The 20,196-nt window shown below is 37.4% G+C and overlaps 1 protein-coding gene across 1 annotated transcript in view; it reads right to left on the reverse strand.

The window, feature by feature from the left end:
• ltk (leukocyte receptor tyrosine kinase) overlaps positions 1-20,196 on the reverse strand; it is a 137,947-nt gene that overhangs the window by 13,920 nt on the left and 103,831 nt on the right. The window contains exons 16-26 of the mRNA XM_030127224.1: positions 18,890-19,075; positions 18,037-18,135; positions 16,054-16,215; positions 14,352-14,465; positions 6,719-6,905; positions 5,563-5,653; positions 4,609-4,673; positions 2,468-2,597; positions 2,271-2,368; positions 468-560; positions 199-300 (exon numbers count right to left, since the gene is read on the reverse strand). Coding sequence (XP_029983084.1) covers positions 199-300; positions 468-560; positions 2,271-2,368; positions 2,468-2,597; positions 4,609-4,673; positions 5,563-5,653; positions 6,719-6,905; positions 14,352-14,465; positions 16,054-16,215; positions 18,037-18,135; positions 18,890-19,075 — 1,327 coding nt within the window. The remainder of the gene's footprint in view (positions 1-198; positions 301-467; positions 561-2,270; positions 2,369-2,467; positions 2,598-4,608; positions 4,674-5,562; positions 5,654-6,718; positions 6,906-14,351; positions 14,466-16,053; positions 16,216-18,036; positions 18,136-18,889; positions 19,076-20,196) is intronic.

Consider the following 20,196-nt stretch of genomic DNA (forward strand, 5'->3'; position numbering starts at 1 on the left):
CTATCTGCCGAGCTAATCGCTACACACACACAAGCAAAAGCAGAAGAATATAAGTTATAATAAAATGGCATTAACGTGAGATAAAAAAAATTAGTCTGCGTTATTTAATGAATGTGTTAACGCGGTAATAACGCCTTAACTTGCCCAGCCCTAGTATTTTTCTTTTTTTTTTTTTTTTTTTTTTTTTTTTTTTTTTACCATGTGTCGGTTTTGCAGGTGAAGATCCCCTCCATGAAGGCCTCAGGTGGCATCCATTTGACTGGTAGCATGGCTCGCCCGCCTTTTCTGTAGTAACTGGCTCTGAAAGGCAAAACAAATCTTATCAAATTTACACTCACCTCGTAATTTAATTTAGAATTCAGCCTCATGGAGGAAAACTACGGATATGCTGCTTGGACTCCTCTTCCTCCAATGAGACAGACAGAGTTGTAATGAACATGTGCTGACATGACATAAAGTAGACTAACCTGTAAATGTCTCGTGCCATCCCAAAGTCTCCAATCTTGGCTACTCTGTCAGGTCCAGGGCAGGTTAACAGGCAGTTTCTAGCAGCAATGTCTCTAAAATACAAAATATCTGTTGTTTTAAATACATTTACAAAACATGTTGAATACAGAATAAGAATCAGCATACTTTATTAATCCCAGGGGGAAAATACTGAATTATTACTTTAGTTTTATGGATGTTGAAGGACATACTGGTTATTTTCATGGCACACCTTCTCAATATCAGGACAAAACAAAAAAATGAAACTTGTCTCTTGTTTGTTTTGTCTTGTCATGTTAGCAGAGTAACATATATGCATGTATTATACATATCTGAGTAGGTATTTATAAGCACTTTAACATTATGTATAACAAAATTTGGGGAGATAAAAATTTTTAGGTGAAAAATGTCAAAATACTGCTCAGGAACACGTGGACTTGAAACGGACATGAATTTTTTAAGCTTTACGCGAACATTCAAAACATGCGGTTCTCGCCAGAAATTGATATCGAGTAGGACAAAACCTTTTAGATATTATGTTCAACTATGCTGAAAATAAATTTTGGAGTAAAATATTGAAAAGTCTCTGTTTTATTGGCAACAGAATGTGTTAACACATGGACAGGTTGCCATAGTAACAGGTGGACGACACTTTACCATTATATACACCACCCAAAATGTTAACTTATTTTTTAAAAACAAGCCAGATAAAATAACAATGTTTTATTTAATGTATTTAATACTAACACGTGGACAGGGCCTTTTAAGCAACTCACAAATATTCAAACTCATAAATATCAATAATATTCACAAAAAAATGAAAATCTAAGACTTGAAACTTAAATCTAGCTCAAATTTTAAGCTAAAAATTATATCTAAAAATTTGAAAATGTATTCAGTCTGTTGATTATATAGATGATTGTTAATTTTTTTCTACATGTGGCATTTTAAAAAGGATAACAGTTCCATAAAACACAGATCTTTAGCTAAAAAATTAGCCCACTTGATAAATAATGTGTACAAATTTACTTTTTCATGTTGAAGTTCACTAAGTCTTTTTTTCAAAGAGTATGTTTACACCAAAAACAGTGTCTGATGCTGGAAACATTAGAAACAACAATAATTTAAATTTATTTGAGTATATGGATTTTTATTTTATCTTAAGTAAGAATAACTGAATAGCCTTCAGACTATAATCTACCACGTGGACAAAAGTATTGGCACACACTGAATTCGGGTGTTTTAAGGCTAATAAAATGTAAAATCAACCCTCACTTCAGAACAAAAATCAGCCTTTAAACTTAAAAGAAACACTGATGTAACATTTATCATGATAATTACTGACAACTTACATTAATATTTCAAATAAACATGAATGGGAAATCCTATGAGCTGTAGGTTGTGATGTGTCTCAGTACTTTTGGCCACATGAGGTCCAGTTAAATGTGAACAACATGTGCTTCAAAGACCTACATTTTGCTTTCATGCTTTGAGTTCATTTCAGTGCATGTTATTTTCACTTCTACTGCTGTAAATGTTCAATCAGTGGTTCTACTTTTATAGCAGTCTTTTTTATTTACACATAATTGCACTTGTACTCTAGAAAATTATGTATGTACTTATACTACTTTTACTTCATTTTTTTTTCTTACAGCATTATGTAGCACTACACAACATTGCAATTATGGCTGAAAGCGTAGTGGGAATAATCTGCTGTATTTCTGTGCTTCGTTTTTAGCTTTTAGGTATGATAATAGCTGTAATAACTGGGCGTGGACTCCAACCTGTGTATGAAGTGATTTTCCTCCAGGTAGCGGCAGCCACAGGCGATATCTCTTGCCATCTGTAGCAGATCTCGCATGGTGAGTGAAGTGGTCTGTCCCTGGAAACAGCACAGCTCCAATTAGAGAGCTACACACAAAGACGCACACTTCACACATACACACACACACACACACACTAAAGTGTACCAGTGACGTACAGCTCGAGGCCTGTTCTGTCTGAGGAAACTTTTCATGTCTCCTCCGGTCATCAGCTCCAGCAGGATGAAGCGCGGCAGGATGCTGAGGCTGACGCCAATGCAGCGCACGATGTTGTCGTGGCTGAACTTACTGTGGACAAACAGTGATTACATCTATGATGACATATACGAGACATGCTGAGAAGAAAAGGACAGGAGCGAGAAATAGATGATTTACAGTATATGACAAAGAGGGAGGGTAAGCTGCCATTTAGTGAAGTCATGCTGCCAGGGTTCATATCATTAACAAGGTCACCTGTGGTCTCATTGCATCACACTAACACAGTAGATAATTTGCAGTTTGAATCATTTTTGTCCAGCAAAATGGATTCTTATTTCTATATTTTTATACTTTAAGTCTGTTTTGTTTGTATTTATACTTTTATCTGTCGTGACAGGGATTGCCGTCAAACAAACAATGACAATAAAGAATCCTTCTATCTATCTATCTATCTATCTATCTATCTATCTATCTATCTATCTATCTATCTATCTATCTATCTATCTATCTATCTATCTATCTATCTATCTATCTATCTATCTATCTATCTATCTATCTATCTATCTATCTATCTATCTAATAATTAATAATAATAATAATAATAATAATAATAATAATAGTAATAATTGGCCTTATCAGATCTTAGTTGCTATTACTGAAATTTATCAGAGTCAGAGTCAGCTTTATTAGCCAAGTATGTGAACACATACAAGGATTTTGGCATCATTTTTTTCTTAGCTCATGATGTACAATTTCAACATAAACAGGAAAAAAAACTTAAACATAGACCTAATATAAACCAACAATCAACTAGAATCAAGGACAACAATGGGCTGAAGAATAGTATAAAATAAATATAAATAACTGAGTAGATGTGTACGGAGATCCGCTCTATTAAAATGTATGTTTATGTATATATTATTTACAGTGAGGATTTGTGTTGTCAATATGTACAGAGTGCAAATTTTATTTTATACAATGAATAGATGTGTACTGTTTTTTTACCTCTGCCAAGGAGGTTGTGTTTTTGCCGGCGTTGGCTTGTCTGTCTGTCTGTCTGTCTGTCTGTCCGTGTGCAAGATAACTCAACAAGTTATGGACGGATTTGGATGAAAATTTCAGGAAATGTTGATACTGACACAAGGAACAAATGATTACATTTTGGTGGTGATTGTGTGTGTGTGTGTGGGGGGGACTGATCTGCCTTGGCGGAGGTCTGCACTCTCCGAGTGCTTTTCTAGTTTTTGTTTGTTTTATAGCCCATGGTTTGCAGTAGACCATAGCATCCCTTTAGAGATTCAGGTCTTAACAGACTTAGAGGAACACTTGGTTGTATCTTTTATAATCTGGTATGAGACTCAAACTGATAAACCCAGTGTCCACTCGCATGTATCAGAACCTCTCCCAACAGCTCAACTACATCACAGATACAAACACCATACTGGCTATAACAGCACATCCCTTTTATCCAATTCTTATGATCCTTATAATGCCACCTGTTCACCCTCATGGCTGTAAACAAATTTATGGATGTAACACCTAAATTATACGATTCTTGTTACGGATGTGCATCTTCTCAGATCCAGCTTTACACACAAAACTTTACTTACTTTTTAATGCATTCAACATGGATCAGATACTAATGCATGGAACAGATGACCCATTGGTGAATAAAACACAGTGGAAATTATACAAATGTAGGGATGGACCAAAACAGATGATAAAAGGATACTTGTTTGCAGAGAACTTGACACTATTAAAGTCTATTTAATGAGATGTCCAGACCAGGAAAACTAATACCAACATTAATATTACGAAGTTCACTAAGCTTTGCACGAAATAGGCAATAGAAATGCAGGAATGCTTTTTACTTTCACTTTCTGAGCATATTTCAGGTCTTGTACTTTAGTACATTTACTGGCTTTCTAGTTTTATCATAGTATTGTTTATCTGTACACGTCCTTGAGTAAAGAATGAGCAGGTTTCACACATGTAACTTGCTCTGTAGGAAGAACTCGCTGTGTAAACCCAGGTGTGAACTCAGTCACACAATGTCCACTATGAGGTGTGTAATGGGTATGGTGAGTGTGAAGGTGCACACCTCATAATCAGTGCCTCCATCAGGAAATCCATCTCATCTTGTTCAGAGCAGATTTCTGGAAGAGTCTGTCGGGCAGAGAGAATCAGAGAAGCATTCTGTGAATACCAATCAGCAGACTAGTGAAAAGCAGGAACACTTGTGGACCTCGTCCAGCCTTTTCTTTCATTTTTTTCTCTTTACTTTGTGATGTTTTGACGTAATCTCCAGAGAAATTTGCAGGACATTCAGTCCCTTTACCCACTCTGGATATTTTTGCAGTATGTGATTTCATCTTTACATCTTACAGACTTCATCACAGTTTTACAGGGTTTCTGCAGGTATCAGCAAATGTAATTGAATGCTTTTTAATGTCCTTTTTAATGGCACTTCAAACAAATTTCATGTCCATGTCCCATACAATTTATATATATATATATATATATATATATATATATATATATATATATATATATATATATATATATATATATATATATATATATAACCAGGTTCTGAATACGTTTCGCCTGTCAATCATCACACTATTTTTCCCTTCAAAATTATTACATTTTTATATAATCAAAATAAATAGTGAATAACAATGTTTGTTTTTTTTCCATCAAGTGTATTTAATTATTTAATGCCTCTGGACGTCGAATTTAATGCTTCTTAAAGCCATTTAAGGCCTTAATTTTCACAAAATCTATTTAAAGACTTTTAATACTTTTTAATAACCTGCAGAAACCCTGTGTTATCTTAAAAAGCTACAAAAAGTAGTCTCACTCTCTTTTTTTTTAACATCAATTCATGCTAAATACTACCCATTTTCCATATTAAACAAACCCTGTCTTTTCATGCATGACCTTTCCATCAGAGGCAGCACAATGATATAATGAACACAACTACTGCTGAGGTGTTCTCATTTAACATTTAGGTGTAAGTCATCTTTATTTTCCTCACACAGTAGGAGCTGACCTTTATGGCCACCTGCATGGGGCTGTTATCGGTGCTCATCCCCAGAACTTGTCCTTCATAGACTTCACCAAAGGCACCGTGGCCGAGAGCCCTGCGAAAACAAATCCATAAAAAATAAGTTTAGCAGTTGATGCTTTCATCCTAAGAAGGCACTGCATGTTCTGTAAACTAGTAGAATCTCAGCAGTGTTGTATAAAGCACTGGAAAGTCACACCTGAGTAGAAGTACAAGTGCCCTAGGAAAAAATGACTTTGGTAGAAGTTCAAGTCCCCAACTGAAATATTACTGAAGTTAAAGTCTTTAAGTATCCAGTATTTAGTGTGCTTAAGTATATCAAGTAATCTACAATTAAATGTACTCAAGTAATGAAAGCAAACGTACAAGTAAATGTTAATAACAACCAAAGGCAGTCAGAATTGGGAATATTTCGCCACTGCTCACAATAACAGATTGCTGACAGGTTGAGTGTGGATCGTCATTTGCACTTGTTCATTACATGATTAGGCCCAATGACAAATCAGCTTCCTGACTTTGTTGCAGTCACTATTAATCTCAGTGACGAAAACACTAAATTTCCTTTAATTTATTTATTTATTTTTTGTAACAAGTAACAATACTGTTCATTAGAAATGTATCAAAGTAGAAGTATGCAACTGAGTTAGGAAATGTAGTGAAGTAAAAGTGAAAGTAAACAGAAACATAACGTGCCCGCACTTGAAAACCACACGTATGGACGGACAGAGGGATGGACGATGAACTGATGACAATACCCTGCGGTGAGGCCCAAGGGTAGTAAACAATATTCAGTAAAGTAAAAATTCTCCTAAAACATACGGTACTTGAGTACAGTAGTGAAGTATTATTACTTCCACCACCCATCCGTAACAGTGACTCTCTCCCCACATTCAAATCCAGACTCAAAACTCACCTTTTCAGAGTAGCCTACCCACCATAAGTTTTACTCTCCATTCTACATCTTCATTCCTATATATTGTAATTATTCTTTTATCTATTGTTTATTTCTTCGTATATTATGCATTGTCTGTTTTATCTTGTTGTACAGGGTCCTTGGTGTCTTGAAAGGCGCTTATAAATACAATTTATTATTATTATTATTATTACTTTGTTACTATACAACACTGAATCTCAGACTGACCTGAGAAGTGTGATGTTCTTGCGTGGTACTTCTTTCAATTCGCTGAGTGAAGCTGCCTTTCCTGCAAAGCAGTAATTGGGGTTGTAGTCCGTCATGATGGTGGAGGAGCGGATCTTACTCAGCTTGTACTCTGGACTCTGCAGACGCCCCCTCACGGCGTGCAAATCATTCTTCCTGCGGTACCAAACTACAGATAAAAGACAATACAGAGACACAAACGAGCTTATTTCAACCTCTAGAAAGGTGAAGAAACTAAATCTACACCTAATTCAATCAGGACCCCAGGCCTGGTTGTTTGTGCCCTGCTACTAAGGAGAAGCGGTAACACAAGGAGGGTCCAGTCACATCACGCTGTTAGATGCTTTTCAATGTAAAAGCGACACTGTGAGAACAAGTGCACCAACATTTGTATAATACCGTCATTCTGGTTTTATGAAAACACACAATATTTTGTGGGATGCGCAGTGACCACTGTCCTCTCCTTGGTTACTGCTCTTAGACTGTCAGTGCCAGTGAGTTTGGACTCACCCGCTGTCGAGGCAGCCCACGTCCCCGATGCAGGTTGGTAGTCTGCCAGGGAGGGGGGTGTTGCGTGCAGGTAAGAGGTGCCGTCGAGCCATCGCCCGGTGCAGATGCTACGGACTCAGGGGTTTGGGAATAGGGCCAGGGGTTGAGGTGGAAGAAGAGGGATGAGGAAGAGGAGGAGGAGGAAGTAGTGGAGGAGGAGATGGGGTGCCCAGGGAACAGACTACCTCCCTGCATGGGGGAGAGCTCAGGTGGAGAGACACCGTTAACCTGAAGGGTCTGTGGGTGAGTTCCGCTGCCTTTTAAAAGCCTCAGATTAACAGTCTACTGAAAAACACATCTCCTTTTCTGCAACACGTACGTAATTACACAAGTGTCATGTCTTTGTTCTAGAAGTTCATTTATTCACTGGCAAATCAAAGTTACACACAATTCAGTTAGTATAAAATGAAACACTCAATAGTTTATCAATGGTGAAAGAGGTCTGTTTGCTTTTCTTTGGAGTTTATCTGAGCATAATGTCCATACTTGTTTCTTTATCACTGGTAATGATCTGCAATCAATATAAGCTCAATAAAAAGAGTGAATTTATGTTCAGCTTCACCTTTTTGCAATATTTTTGCAAATATACAAATTTTTCTTCATATTGCACACACATAAAACATTTATACAATGAGAAATATTAACTGCTTTGGCTGACCTTAAACCTGGCTTTCTCTAATGCATTTTTCATTTCATATTTTCAGAAAAATAACTATAACATTGACATTACTGCAGTTTCTCCAAGATCACTCATGTCCTGAATGGAAGAGTTTTTTGGGTTTTTTTTTTTTCGTCACTGTTTGTACAGAACACCATGTCATAAAGTACATACTGTGATGCTCATGCAATAATGTTTCAGTAGGTGTGGAAGTAAGTATATATTTGTTTTATATTTGTAATACCAAGTGCATCCATGATAAATACTGTATGACATGAAGGTGTGCCAGTTCTTCTTAATATCTAGAAACATAAAAGAATAAAGGTTCATCCCAAAGTGAACATGAATATGTCTTTCTGTATCCGACAGTTTCTATAAAAGAGATATTTTTGGCCGTATAAAATCATTGTTAGGAACAATTCTCCGAGGAAAATGATGAAAATCCAGAGAAAATTTTGTAGTGATTTGTCTTTCTGTCTGCCTGAGAATGCTGAGTTATTTTCCTCTAGTGTTGCCCAGATATCTGACATCATCTTCCTCCGGTGCTGAAACTAGAGGGGAAAAAAAACATTGATATTCCTCCTCCAAGCTATTTGTTTTACCTTCCTTTCAGGCAATGTGATACACTTTTATGTATTAGTGTAGTCAAAACTCAAACTGTTTCTCTGTTTCTTGTCAGTCAGTGCATAAGCCTCGAGACTTGGAACCATAACAGATACCACTGCTTTCCAGATTCCTGCGGAGGCCCTCACACAAAGTATTGATTCAACAGAGGAAACCGTTCCACTTCATGTAATATTCAACAATTTTACTGAGTTACAAGAAGGTTGTAGAGCGGGCGAGAGCAAGAACCTGCTGTTTAACACCTTCACCAACATTTCAAAGAGGATTACTGGGTCAGTTAAGGCTCCGTCAGACCTTGCAATAGTATCCGTTTTGGGAATTCTAAACTCAAATGTCCAGCTGTAAATGCATCTGTTCACATCTTCCATTTAAATGTGTCTCCAGATGTGTCTCAAATGATCGGATTTGGCTTCCCTGCTCAATATGCAAATAAAGAACATCATCTGTGGCCTAAAAAACAGACAAAGCTTTCATTTCTACTTGTGGTGCCTTTTAAGGTGTTTTCATGCCTGTTACTCACTGCATAAAATGTTGCTGTGAAAGAGTTGATAGAACCTAAGTACTGATACAGCTTTAGCAATGATTGAATCTTAATGTGCATAAAATGTTTGCACATCTCTGATGGATTATGAAACTACTAATATATTGTATAAGTGGCACTATGTATATCAAACATGCATAATAATAGTATCAGTGAAAAGTTTGGACACACCTTCTCATTCAGTGTTTTTTTTTCTTATTTTCCGTACTTTCTACACTATAAATTAGTCCTGATGACATCAAACCCATGAGAGAACACAATTATGGAATTCTGTAACAACTAAGAAAGTGCTAAACAAACCAGAAAATGTTTTATAATTTAGATTCTTCAAAGTAGTCACCTTTTACTTTGAGGACACACTCTCAATGTAGTCACCTGGAATTAGGGCTACGTGATATTGAAAAAAACGGACATTGCGATTTTTTTTAACCCTGCGATGTATATTGCGGTATAAAAAAATACTCAGGAGTATATAATAGCAGAATAATGTAAATAATGGTCAAACTAATTAGTTGTGTTACAACAGGTGGAAGGCACTATCGACACAGAACACGCGTTTCAGTATCATCCTTCTTGTAGCTGAAATAATTCCAGATAACTGACGTTGCTTTTCTTTTTGGCACCATGTCTTCATTTAAGGTGATTTTCTCATGTTCGTTGCTCATTTTTCAATATTGTTACCAGTGACTCAGTCCAAACTAATTAAGAACGATTGTGATTGGTGGATCACGGTGTGCAGTGTGTGTCAGGTACCCTTTAAATTAGATGAGAACAGGTTCAGTTCATTTGCCTCCTACATTGCAGGACCTGCGATGTGACTACTGCGCGCACGTACATTGTGATTTCGATGCTAAAACGATACATTGTGCAGCTCTATCTGGAATGGCTTTTAATTCAAAGGTGTGCTTCGCCATGAGATATTTTGTGGATTTTCTTGCCTTCTCATGTCTTTTGAGCAGAGGTAGGGTTGGTACACAGTTCCATAAAGTGAATATCATTATTTGACTACTGTTGTATTCCAGAGTACACAAGAACCACTCAACTAAGTAAAGAAAAACAACAGTCCATCATTACGATAAGACACAAAGATCAGTCAGTCTAGAAAAATCTTCAAATGTAACCTTAACCCATAAAGGCCCACTGCTACTTTTGTGGCAGTTCCCAAAACACTTTTTCTCTCTATTTAACCTTTCTTAAGTGATTCATCACCATTTATTATAATATTATCCTCTCTATGTTGCAATTTTGACTGTAAATCATGTATTTCCCTATATTTCATTTATATCAATACATGAATGTAAAAACAAGTGCCTTCATCCACTGTCATTTGTCCAACTCCATGGGTTTTACTGGTGAATCAATGTTGTAGAAGGTGACGGTGTTTCCAAGTTCACTACGGAGTCTCTGAATGTCCAAATGGGTCATATCTGATGACCATGAAAAGATGACAAACTGTATTTTACACCAATTATTTACACTGATTGATAGGATTAGTGGTTCGGCAGATATTAAACATTTTAGTTCAGTAGATGCTTTTGGTCACCGGTGGATGTTTGGGTCTTTATGGGTTATGTGCTGCTGCGAAAACCATAAAACTCTATAATGAAACTGGCTCTCATCAGAAATGATAGACCAAGTGTTACCTCTGCTGCAGAGAGTAAGTTCATTAGCATTACATCCTCAGAAAGCACAAATTACCAGCAGCTCAGATTCAAGCAACACACACGTCTCAGCATCAGTTTTCCTGAGACGACTGCGTGAACCAGGCCTTCATGGTCGATTTGCTGCAAAGGCGCCACCTCTGAGGAAGAACAACAAGAACAGGAGAATCTCCTTGGGCCAAGAAACACAAGGATAGGCAATTAGACCAAAGGAAATCTGTACTCTGAGTCCAAATTTGAGATTTCATGGTACCACCTGCCATGCCTTTGTTGTTACGTATGTGGTTCTCACCGTAAGGCATCGAGGAAGAGGTGTGATGGATTCAAGACTCATGGCTACCACAGAGTTGTGCAGCAACATGCCATCCCATCTGGTTTGTGCTTAGTGGGACAGTCAGGACAATGACCCCAAACACTCCTCCAGGCTTTGTAAAGGGAATTTATCCAAGACAGACTGTAGTCGCTTTTCCATTGACCCTCAAATTGCACGAATATAACTTGTGCATAAAAATTTACCCAATGGAAAAAATGACAATTTCAGCCAAACTCTCGTTTTTTGACTGAAATTTTTTGCGCTGGCAAGGAGTGGTTTTTCGGGTGTAGCACAATTGGTATATCACGCAAAACTGCAATGGAAAGACCTTTTTGCGCAACTAGAGTCACGTGATTAAAAAAAAAAGATGTTGACAGACATTGCAACAAGAAGAAGAGTTTTAAAAGAAACATGGCGCGGTATGTGTGGATACACCAGGAAACCAAATCATTTTTTCATTTAGTACGGGATAGAGGGGTAATATATAATAATACTGAATATATCTGTAATCCGCCATATTTATGGAACGACTTCTCTTGTCATCTCGCAATAATAAATAAACAAATCATCACATTTGTGATTTAATGGAAAAACCAACATTGCGCGCTTTGGTTTTTTCGACATTTAGTAAATATTGGTAAAATTTTGCACATATGTCCAATGGAAAAACGACTAATGATGGAGTGATGATGACCTGACCTCTATAACCACCCAACCTAAACCCAATGGGATGGTTTGGGATGAGCTGGACTGCAGAGTGAAGGAAAAGCAGCCAACAAGTGCTCAGCACCTCAGGGAACTCCTTCAAGTCTGTTGTAAAACCATTCCAGGTGACTACCTCATGAAGCTGACTGGGAGAATGCCAAGAGTGTGCAAAGCTGTGATCAAAAAATCTAAAACATTTTCTGGTTTGTTTAACGCTTTTTTTATTCACTACATTATTCCACATGCTTTGCTTGATAGTTTTTAAAGTCCTCAATATGAATCTATACTGTAGAAAATTATGACAATAAAGATAAAACATGAAATTGTTGTTCCAAACTGTTAACTGGAAATGTAAGTTGCTGTAGGCTTATTGTAAATTTCAGCCATCCTTAAAACACTTCAATATTAACTTGTTGGTGAGTTTAGAAGATGACATCAGCTGAGTAGGAAGTCTTTTAATCCATCCCAAGACACATTCCGGTTCCAACTGCTGGGATAGTGTTTTTCAACCTTGGGGTTAGGACCCCATGTGGGGTCACCTGGAATTCAAATGGGGTCGCCTGAAATTTCTAGTAATTGATAAAAATAAAAATAAAAACTTACTAATAAAAAAAATATATGGTGAGTTGAGAGAGATAATCCCAATAGATTAAAGACATGACAGACGCTGAAGCTGAAACTGAAGCACTGTGGTACTGTTTATCTTTCAAATGTTCATTGTGGTCGGTTTCAGATGCTGCAGCTCTTTCATAATTCATAGTTTGAGTTATTGTTTGTTCAGTATTAATTGTCAGTCTTGTAAATACAAGCTGGACTGTCTGTACATATCCTGACCAAGGAAAATAAAATTCTCACTTTATTCAGTAATCTACGCCTGGCTTTTCTGCCTCCATCCATAATAATATACATTATATAGACTAAATGTCATCTAATGTTTATTTGCAACATAGTATAGCAAACTATTACATGATCAAAAGCAAATTAATTTTAGCAAAAAAAAAAAAAGTCTCCGTTTTGAATATCTGGGGTTACCAGAAATTTATGATGTTAAAATGGGGTCACAAGCCAAAAAAGGTTGGGAACCACTGTGCTAGGACCTATGTATCCTCAGATTTCTGACCAGGTCTGAAAATCTTGCTTTATATTCGAATAAAGAACTTCATCTATAGCTTAAAATATAACATCGTCAATTCATTTCAAGTTGAGCAGATCGTGTCAGACTGCATTCTGTGAGATGTGACAGGAACGTGTCCTGCTTCCTGTAACACTTTCCATTAGAGCTCTTCACATGTGATTGGATTTGACAGGACGGATGTTAACGCAAAACATATGATAGGAAAGTTAACACATGCAGCCTAGACCACCTCTGAATACATCCTGAGAGACTTGATTTTAATATGTCCTCAGTGCATCCTGAGCACGTTCACACCTTGTATTAGAGCTGTCCACATGTGATCATATTTGCTGCAACAGATGCTAATTCCAGATCTGAGCAGGGCCTAAATGTAAGAATTCCCTTCCCAATTATCTGCAGCAGACACTTGAAAAAAGGTAACAAAGGTGCGAAAAACTGATAGAATCCCTCACTGTCCTACTTCGCTGCAAATTGTTGTTAATATCACATACATACTTACTATAAGAAGTGTCTATGGTTAATAAAAACAAACGTATGTTTAGTAGGTGAGTCATCAAACAATATATATAGCATAGCAGCCTCTGTTTGAGACCAAGTTAAATACAAATGCAACATCAGTATCATTATGTGGTGCTATTATCATTACATTTTCATTGTTATCTGTTATCCCTCAGTTGCCTTCCTTCACAATGCAAACAATGCAAACGGGTTAAGTGTTAATTCCCTAATTGTTCCTATTTAAAGCAGTTTATTTGTGCAAGAATCATCAGCAAAGCCGTCTCTCACTGCCAAACCTATGTCCAATAGATCTGTTAAGTTCTTTGGTCATAAATAGATGCTTTCTTTACCTTTTTGCATGAGAGCTGAAGTCTATTTCCTATTAAGATATTCATACTATCTCTGTGTGCTTCCCAAACCTATTTAAAGGCACTTTTCCATCTTCGCTTTTACAATCTCATGGCATGTACTGTTTTCTCATTAGTATGCATCCTTGAATATAGAATATTTCCTTTGTAAATGCCAAACTTTCTGTCATATTTAAAGCCAAAGAAGCATATTACATCAAATCTGTGCCATTTCATGCTTCCAAGAGAGCAGTCGTTGTGCTGTAGAGACTAAATACAACATATAAACACCGTAAGTTTAACTGCATCACCTCCATTATGTCACTTCTCAGTCACATCATTTGGCACAGAGAGAGTCAGGGCTTTTTCCACTGTTTTTACACATAAGCAGTGAAAAGAGAAAACCACCTGAAAGAAGTGCCTGGAGTAAATGTTCAAGTTGTGCTCACTACATCTGTTAGCATCGTATGACAGCCATCGGCAGGTGGCTAATCTGCGTTCCTGTTTCTGTACGTGAAGCTGAGCTCACAGCCGGTGGAAGGTGGAGGGCACAGACTGCACACAGAACTGGAAAAGTCTCTTACTGAGGATGACACCGGTACAGATCAGGGCGATGAGGCTAGCGACGGTGGAGGTAACGACCGCCAGGATCAGCGACGTCGACATCTGGCCCTGCGGCACCGGACCTTGAGGCGCTGCTGAGAGAGAACATGGTAAATGGACTTTGAGGAGTGAAGTGTCCTGAGGAGATTCAGAGATATTTTTATGATTGTTGTTGTTGGTGTGTCATGGTGGTATTATGCCGTGGTTTGGTTATGGTGCTCCGGTGATGGTGTTGTGTTATACAGGGTGTATCAAAAAAAAACTAAACATGTTGAAAAATTACCCTGTTACGCATTTGATAATTTTTGGAATTTTTTTTAATGGAAATTGGTAGGTAGGGGACTGGTGGATATTTGTCCAAATTTACAGACCCAGGTTTTCATGCATGAGCAAGCGAAGTAGCGGTGGGATTTAAATCCAATCAAAGGTCACGGGAGGGGACAATGGGCATCCATCTTGTTTTCGACAAAATTGCCAAGTTACAGCATTAACACTTTGGCCACCATGTCAATTTCATTTCTTTACCCATGGCAGCTGTTCCTGCCTTTCAATGTTAATTCAACTTGTTTAGGCCTGAAAATGTCACTGAGGACAGGCCAAATTAGGGTTAACCTAACCCTAACCCTAACCATTGTCCCCTCCCACTACCTTTGATTGGATTTAAATCCCACCGCTACTTCGCACAAACCAGTTTTAACTTGGATTGTGCAATTTGCCCCTGCTCACTCATGCATGAAAACCTGGGTCTGTAAATTTGGACAAATATCCACCAATCCCCTACCTACCAACATCCATAAAAGAAAATTCCAAAAATTACCAAATGTGGAACTGGGGGTAATTTTTCAAAATGTATAGTTTTTTTGATACAGCCTGTAGTGTTGATGTTGTGCTGTGCCAGTGTTGTGTTGCGGTGTTGGTGTTCATATGCTATGGTGGTGTTGTGTTTTGGCAGTAGAGGTGGTAATGGTGGTAGTTACTTCTATGAAACTGGGTTCATTTACCTGACACTTAGCCAGCTGGTTAGACCCAATAATAAAAGAGAAATTTAGACATATTTCCCCCCAGAATGCACCTAATGATGACCCCAGATAAATGCTAAAAAAAATTATACTCTTGCTCTGAGCCATCCCAAAAATAATTATTTTTTAATGAAATATTGGGGCCGAAAATAGGACCAAAATTGGGACATGAAAAGCTACCTAGGTGTCAGTGCATTTGATATTAAAAACATGGCTTGAACTGGTCTTATATAGTGCTAGAAATAAAGACACTGCTAAATTTGACAATCCTAGTGGTTTTTCTAATCCAGACATGCAGGTTTTCCATGATTTAGCAGTCTCATTCCAGGTTTCGCATGTAACCCATCGTGTCCACTCATGTTACATACGGAACCTGCCCACTTAAACACAAACAAATCGTGAGTGATTTTGCAACAGCGGCCTCTTTGTTTTGGTTCCAAACTCTTTGTTTTGGTTCCAAAAGTGATAACATTAGTGAGGTTAAACTGTATTCATTTTATCAGTGCATAATAAAATAATACCGTTTTATGTGATTTGAAGCATTTATAATGTTAATTTTGCTTTGCCCCCCTGAACCCCCACCGGGAATCCGATCCTGGATCCCACCATTCTCCTGCGCCCCCTCCCCTTCCATTTTTTCTGGATCCTCCACTGATTTACATACCTACACTACTGATACACGTTACATTGTCACTGGCCAGGACTTCATCGTCGTGGCACAGACAGAGGATGTGGTGGGTTTCTTCATCTCGTTTGCAGCTCTGCATCTGACAGTGGCTACAGTTCAGCTGCACCTTGATCTCACACTCGCCGTGACTCTCCATGGCTGGAAGAAACAGGAAACATGAAAAAATGAACATTATCCTGGAATTAACATGCAACACAGAACCCCAGCAGAATGTAAACCTGTTGACCTTGTGGTTTATGGTTGAGTAAAACACATCATCTGCTCATGTACTTAAAGTTTGTGTGAAAATATATGATCAACGCAACAATTCATGAAAGTAATAAGACAATCATATAATACTGCCCCATTTGTTCTTTCTTTGAAGCATATTACAAACAAGAAGAAGGTCTTCTTTATTGTAAACTTCTATTTTTTTTTAAATTACAGAAAATAATAATTTGCTTTGAACTCAATTATCACTCTTTTTTTCCAGTTGTGAATGTGTTTCATGTTCCAGCACTTCAGAGGAAGCTTTTGCGTTTGAGAGTGATGTGTAGCAGCGAATGCATCATCAACAACAGTGTCTTTCACTTGGGAATGGAGGCCTGTCTTCTGGCGCTGGAGGCAACATGCTCCACAAGGCTGTGAATTAGTCAACTGCCTCCCTGTTCCTTCCTTGAAATAATGAGAATCAGATGTCCAGTGGTCTCCGAAAAAAAAAAAAAAAAAAACGCTCTATGTGTCTGTGTATGTACGTATTATGGCAAAAAGATTTCAGGGTTCAAACAGCTTTAAGTAAACAAAACATGAAAGTTGGCCCTGAGGCACTGACTGAGCAACCAGCCTGGAAATCTGTGGACAGAAACCCACGTCTCAGGATTTAATCTCCACACTGATCATGTCTATTTACTTGAAACATGGACAAATTTGATGCTGTCTCCCTGTAGTAAAATAAAATTATGATGTAACTTTATACTGTACAACTGAAATGATGCATTTGTATTTGTTCATATATACACCTCAGTACTAGACGAAATAATATAAAGAATGTGTATGAATTTCATCACTATATAAAAATGTAAATATTCCGACATGCCTGATGAAGGTCAAAACCACCAAGTAGTTGCAATAAAATAACACCAGTTCAAAGTTGTTGTTTTTTTAGAAATTATGTGCTTCTAAGATTAAATGTGCTAAATCTTACATACTTTAATAAGATGAATTGGAAAACCACTGATAAAAGTGCTGGTTAGATGATGTTTTCAATGTATGTGATAAAGTCTTATTACACATTGTGGGGTGGCTGTGTCTCAGAGCAGGTTGTCTAATAGCCAAAGGGTTGGCAGTTCGAATCCTGCTCTGTCCTAGTCATGTGCTGTTGTGTCTTTAGGCAAGACACTTCACCAACCTCCAGTACTGCTACTCACACTGGTGTATGAATGTGTGTGAATTGGCGTGTATCGGCAGCCACACTTCCGTCAGTCTGCCCCAGGGCAGCAAATGCAGTTTACCACCACCAAAGTGTGAATGTGAAAAACGAATGAATAATGGATCCATTGTGCATGCTTTGAACAGGCGTTAATAGAAAAGTGCTATATAAATCTAATCCATTACATTACAATAGGTTTATGAATCTTTAAATCACTTGAAAGAACATATAAAGTGAATGCATTGTAATGTGCAGACAGTGTTTAGAAGCCGATCTGTTGCTTTAATACAAACATTCCTTTGAGTAACACCAAATTCTCTTATTAATTATCAAAATTTCACATTTTAACCCAAAAGTGTATCTGTGAAACTACAGCAAACCACCATTTTTCATTTAATTTATCTTTAATAGTGGCTCAAACTTAGTTAAGTTTCACTACTTTTATGCTGGAGGTATTTTACTGTAGACCAGTGTAATTACTGAAGTACATCACTGTAGTGGAGTTTCTTTTGTTTTCTCCTGAGTTCCTAACATGGTAATATCAGTATTACCTGCCAGCGGTTCCAGGAAAATCTCTCCCATTGGATGAATGAATGAGATCCCGTCTTGACCATCGGCTGTGATGTCATCCATCAGCGCAGCATCACCTCCTGTCACAGAAAACATGAGTCAATTGGCCTTTGACATTGAACAAACATTTTAATATTCTAACCATTTTGAATGTTCAACTTCTGAACTTCTGAAATTGCTTATGATGAAAGATGAGTTTAAATCAAATAATAAATATCCTTTACACCATTTCTGGAATTTCCCCTTGTGGGACTAATAAAGGCTTATCTTATCTTATCTTATCTTATCTTATCTTATCTTATCTTATCTTATCTTATCTTATCTTATCTTGTCTTATCTTATCTTCTTTCTATCTTGTTCACTCATTTTCTTTATTTTAATGTAATCTTATGAGAGATGGCTTAAAGTGGCTGTCACAATGTTGAATAAAAAAAATGAAAATGAACAAAGTAAGCACAGAACCACACAAAAGGAGAAACTTTAGGGTGTTCATGTCTTTTCTTGTCAACTTTCTGTCTAATTTTAGCATGGATTTGATCTTGTTTTTCTTTTTTATGAATATTTTAACTGCCTGATTTCTTCCATTTTCACAAAATCACCTTTTATCACCTCATCTTTACCTGTAACACTGCAAAATTATATGTAATTAGTGGGTTGTTTTATTTAAGAAAGGACCATATCTGGAAACAGTCTTTACACTGTGACTCAGACATAAAACACAGATATTCAAAAATGTGGTAAATATGAATAAAGTAAGAGTCTTGGACAACAGAGAACAAGAGAAAATGAAAGAAGATGATTGGGATGAATGTGTGCAGAAGGTGACAGTGTTACCTCTGTACCCTCCTCCTCCTCCCCCAGCGGTACAGGCCCCACCTCCGCCTCCAAAACCCCCAAAGGTGGACCAGCTGAATTTGGACAAGGCCAGAGGACACGCCCGCCCCCCTTCGGCGCCTTCCACAAGAGACTTCCCAGCCCTCAGATAAGGACTGGGACTGTCCTTCCATCCACCGCCTCCACCTTCAAGACACAAAACAATTCCACTTCAGACTTTTGGAGGGGCTCAGTGAATTCCTGAAGCCACATGGTATTTACTTTAATGCAAGTAAATTAAACATATATTGAACTTAGATTGCCCTAAGTGATGCAAAATGATTTGCTGATTGGATGTGCTTGTGACGAAACTCTTGAACGGATGATTTGATGCCGCTGTTCACCATCTGGGAATTAACGGGAAGGAGGGGGAAGTGGACTCGCTGGAAGAATGAGGACTGTGGGTTGATTTATAGGTTTCAAACCACAATTAAAATTCCAGTAGGGAATGGTATGTCCACCCGCTTGTCATCAAAAGAAAGTCCTTTTTTCTGATTTTCATGTGTTTTGTTGTATTCGGAGCGCTGAAACAATTAACATATTACATTGGCGGGTGGTATAAGAAGATGTCATTTTCTGGTGCAGAAAAGTTGAGGAGCGCTTCGTGAAATTAAGACTCCAAATATCAATAGATCAGGCCAGTATTTCATCAGAATGTTGTGCTATTCAAGATAACACTGCGATGTTTGTGGGACTTTAACTTGTAAAATTGTCTTTTAAACCATGTCATACGTGTCAATGATGGAATAATTTGAACAAGATCAAATATTAAATTGTCTCTCCCCACTGACTGTAATGCATTCTTTTTAGGTAAGGTCCCATGGGGTACAACCCAAATAGGCAAAATTTTGATCTTGAATACTTATACCATACTTAGCTCAGTATCTCCACATAATGGCAGAACTGCTTCAAACAAATCTGAAACATATCAAACAACTAACTTAGCAAACAACATCTTTGTCCCTATTTTTGTATCATTATAAACTACTGCTACATCCCCAAATTGTCACATTAAAGGAAAAGTTCAGTATCAAATTTCACTCATTTACTTATTAATAATCATTTTTTTGTTTTACTTCAGTCTCTATAACATTGTTTATTTTGTATTGAATAGGTAGTGGTGATAGCAGTTGGCACAGTAATACACAGTATTACCAAAAATATTTAAATACAAAAATACCCACAAATGTCTGAAAAAACTTTGCTACTGATGGATTTTAAACTTGGGACTGGATGGAAAAAAACATAGTGCAAATATCAGTTAAAAT

This window comes from Sphaeramia orbicularis, chromosome 22 (genome assembly GCF_902148855.1).
Source record: "Sphaeramia orbicularis chromosome 22, fSphaOr1.1, whole genome shotgun sequence".
NCBI lineage: Eukaryota > Metazoa > Chordata > Actinopteri > Kurtiformes > Apogonidae > Sphaeramia > Sphaeramia orbicularis.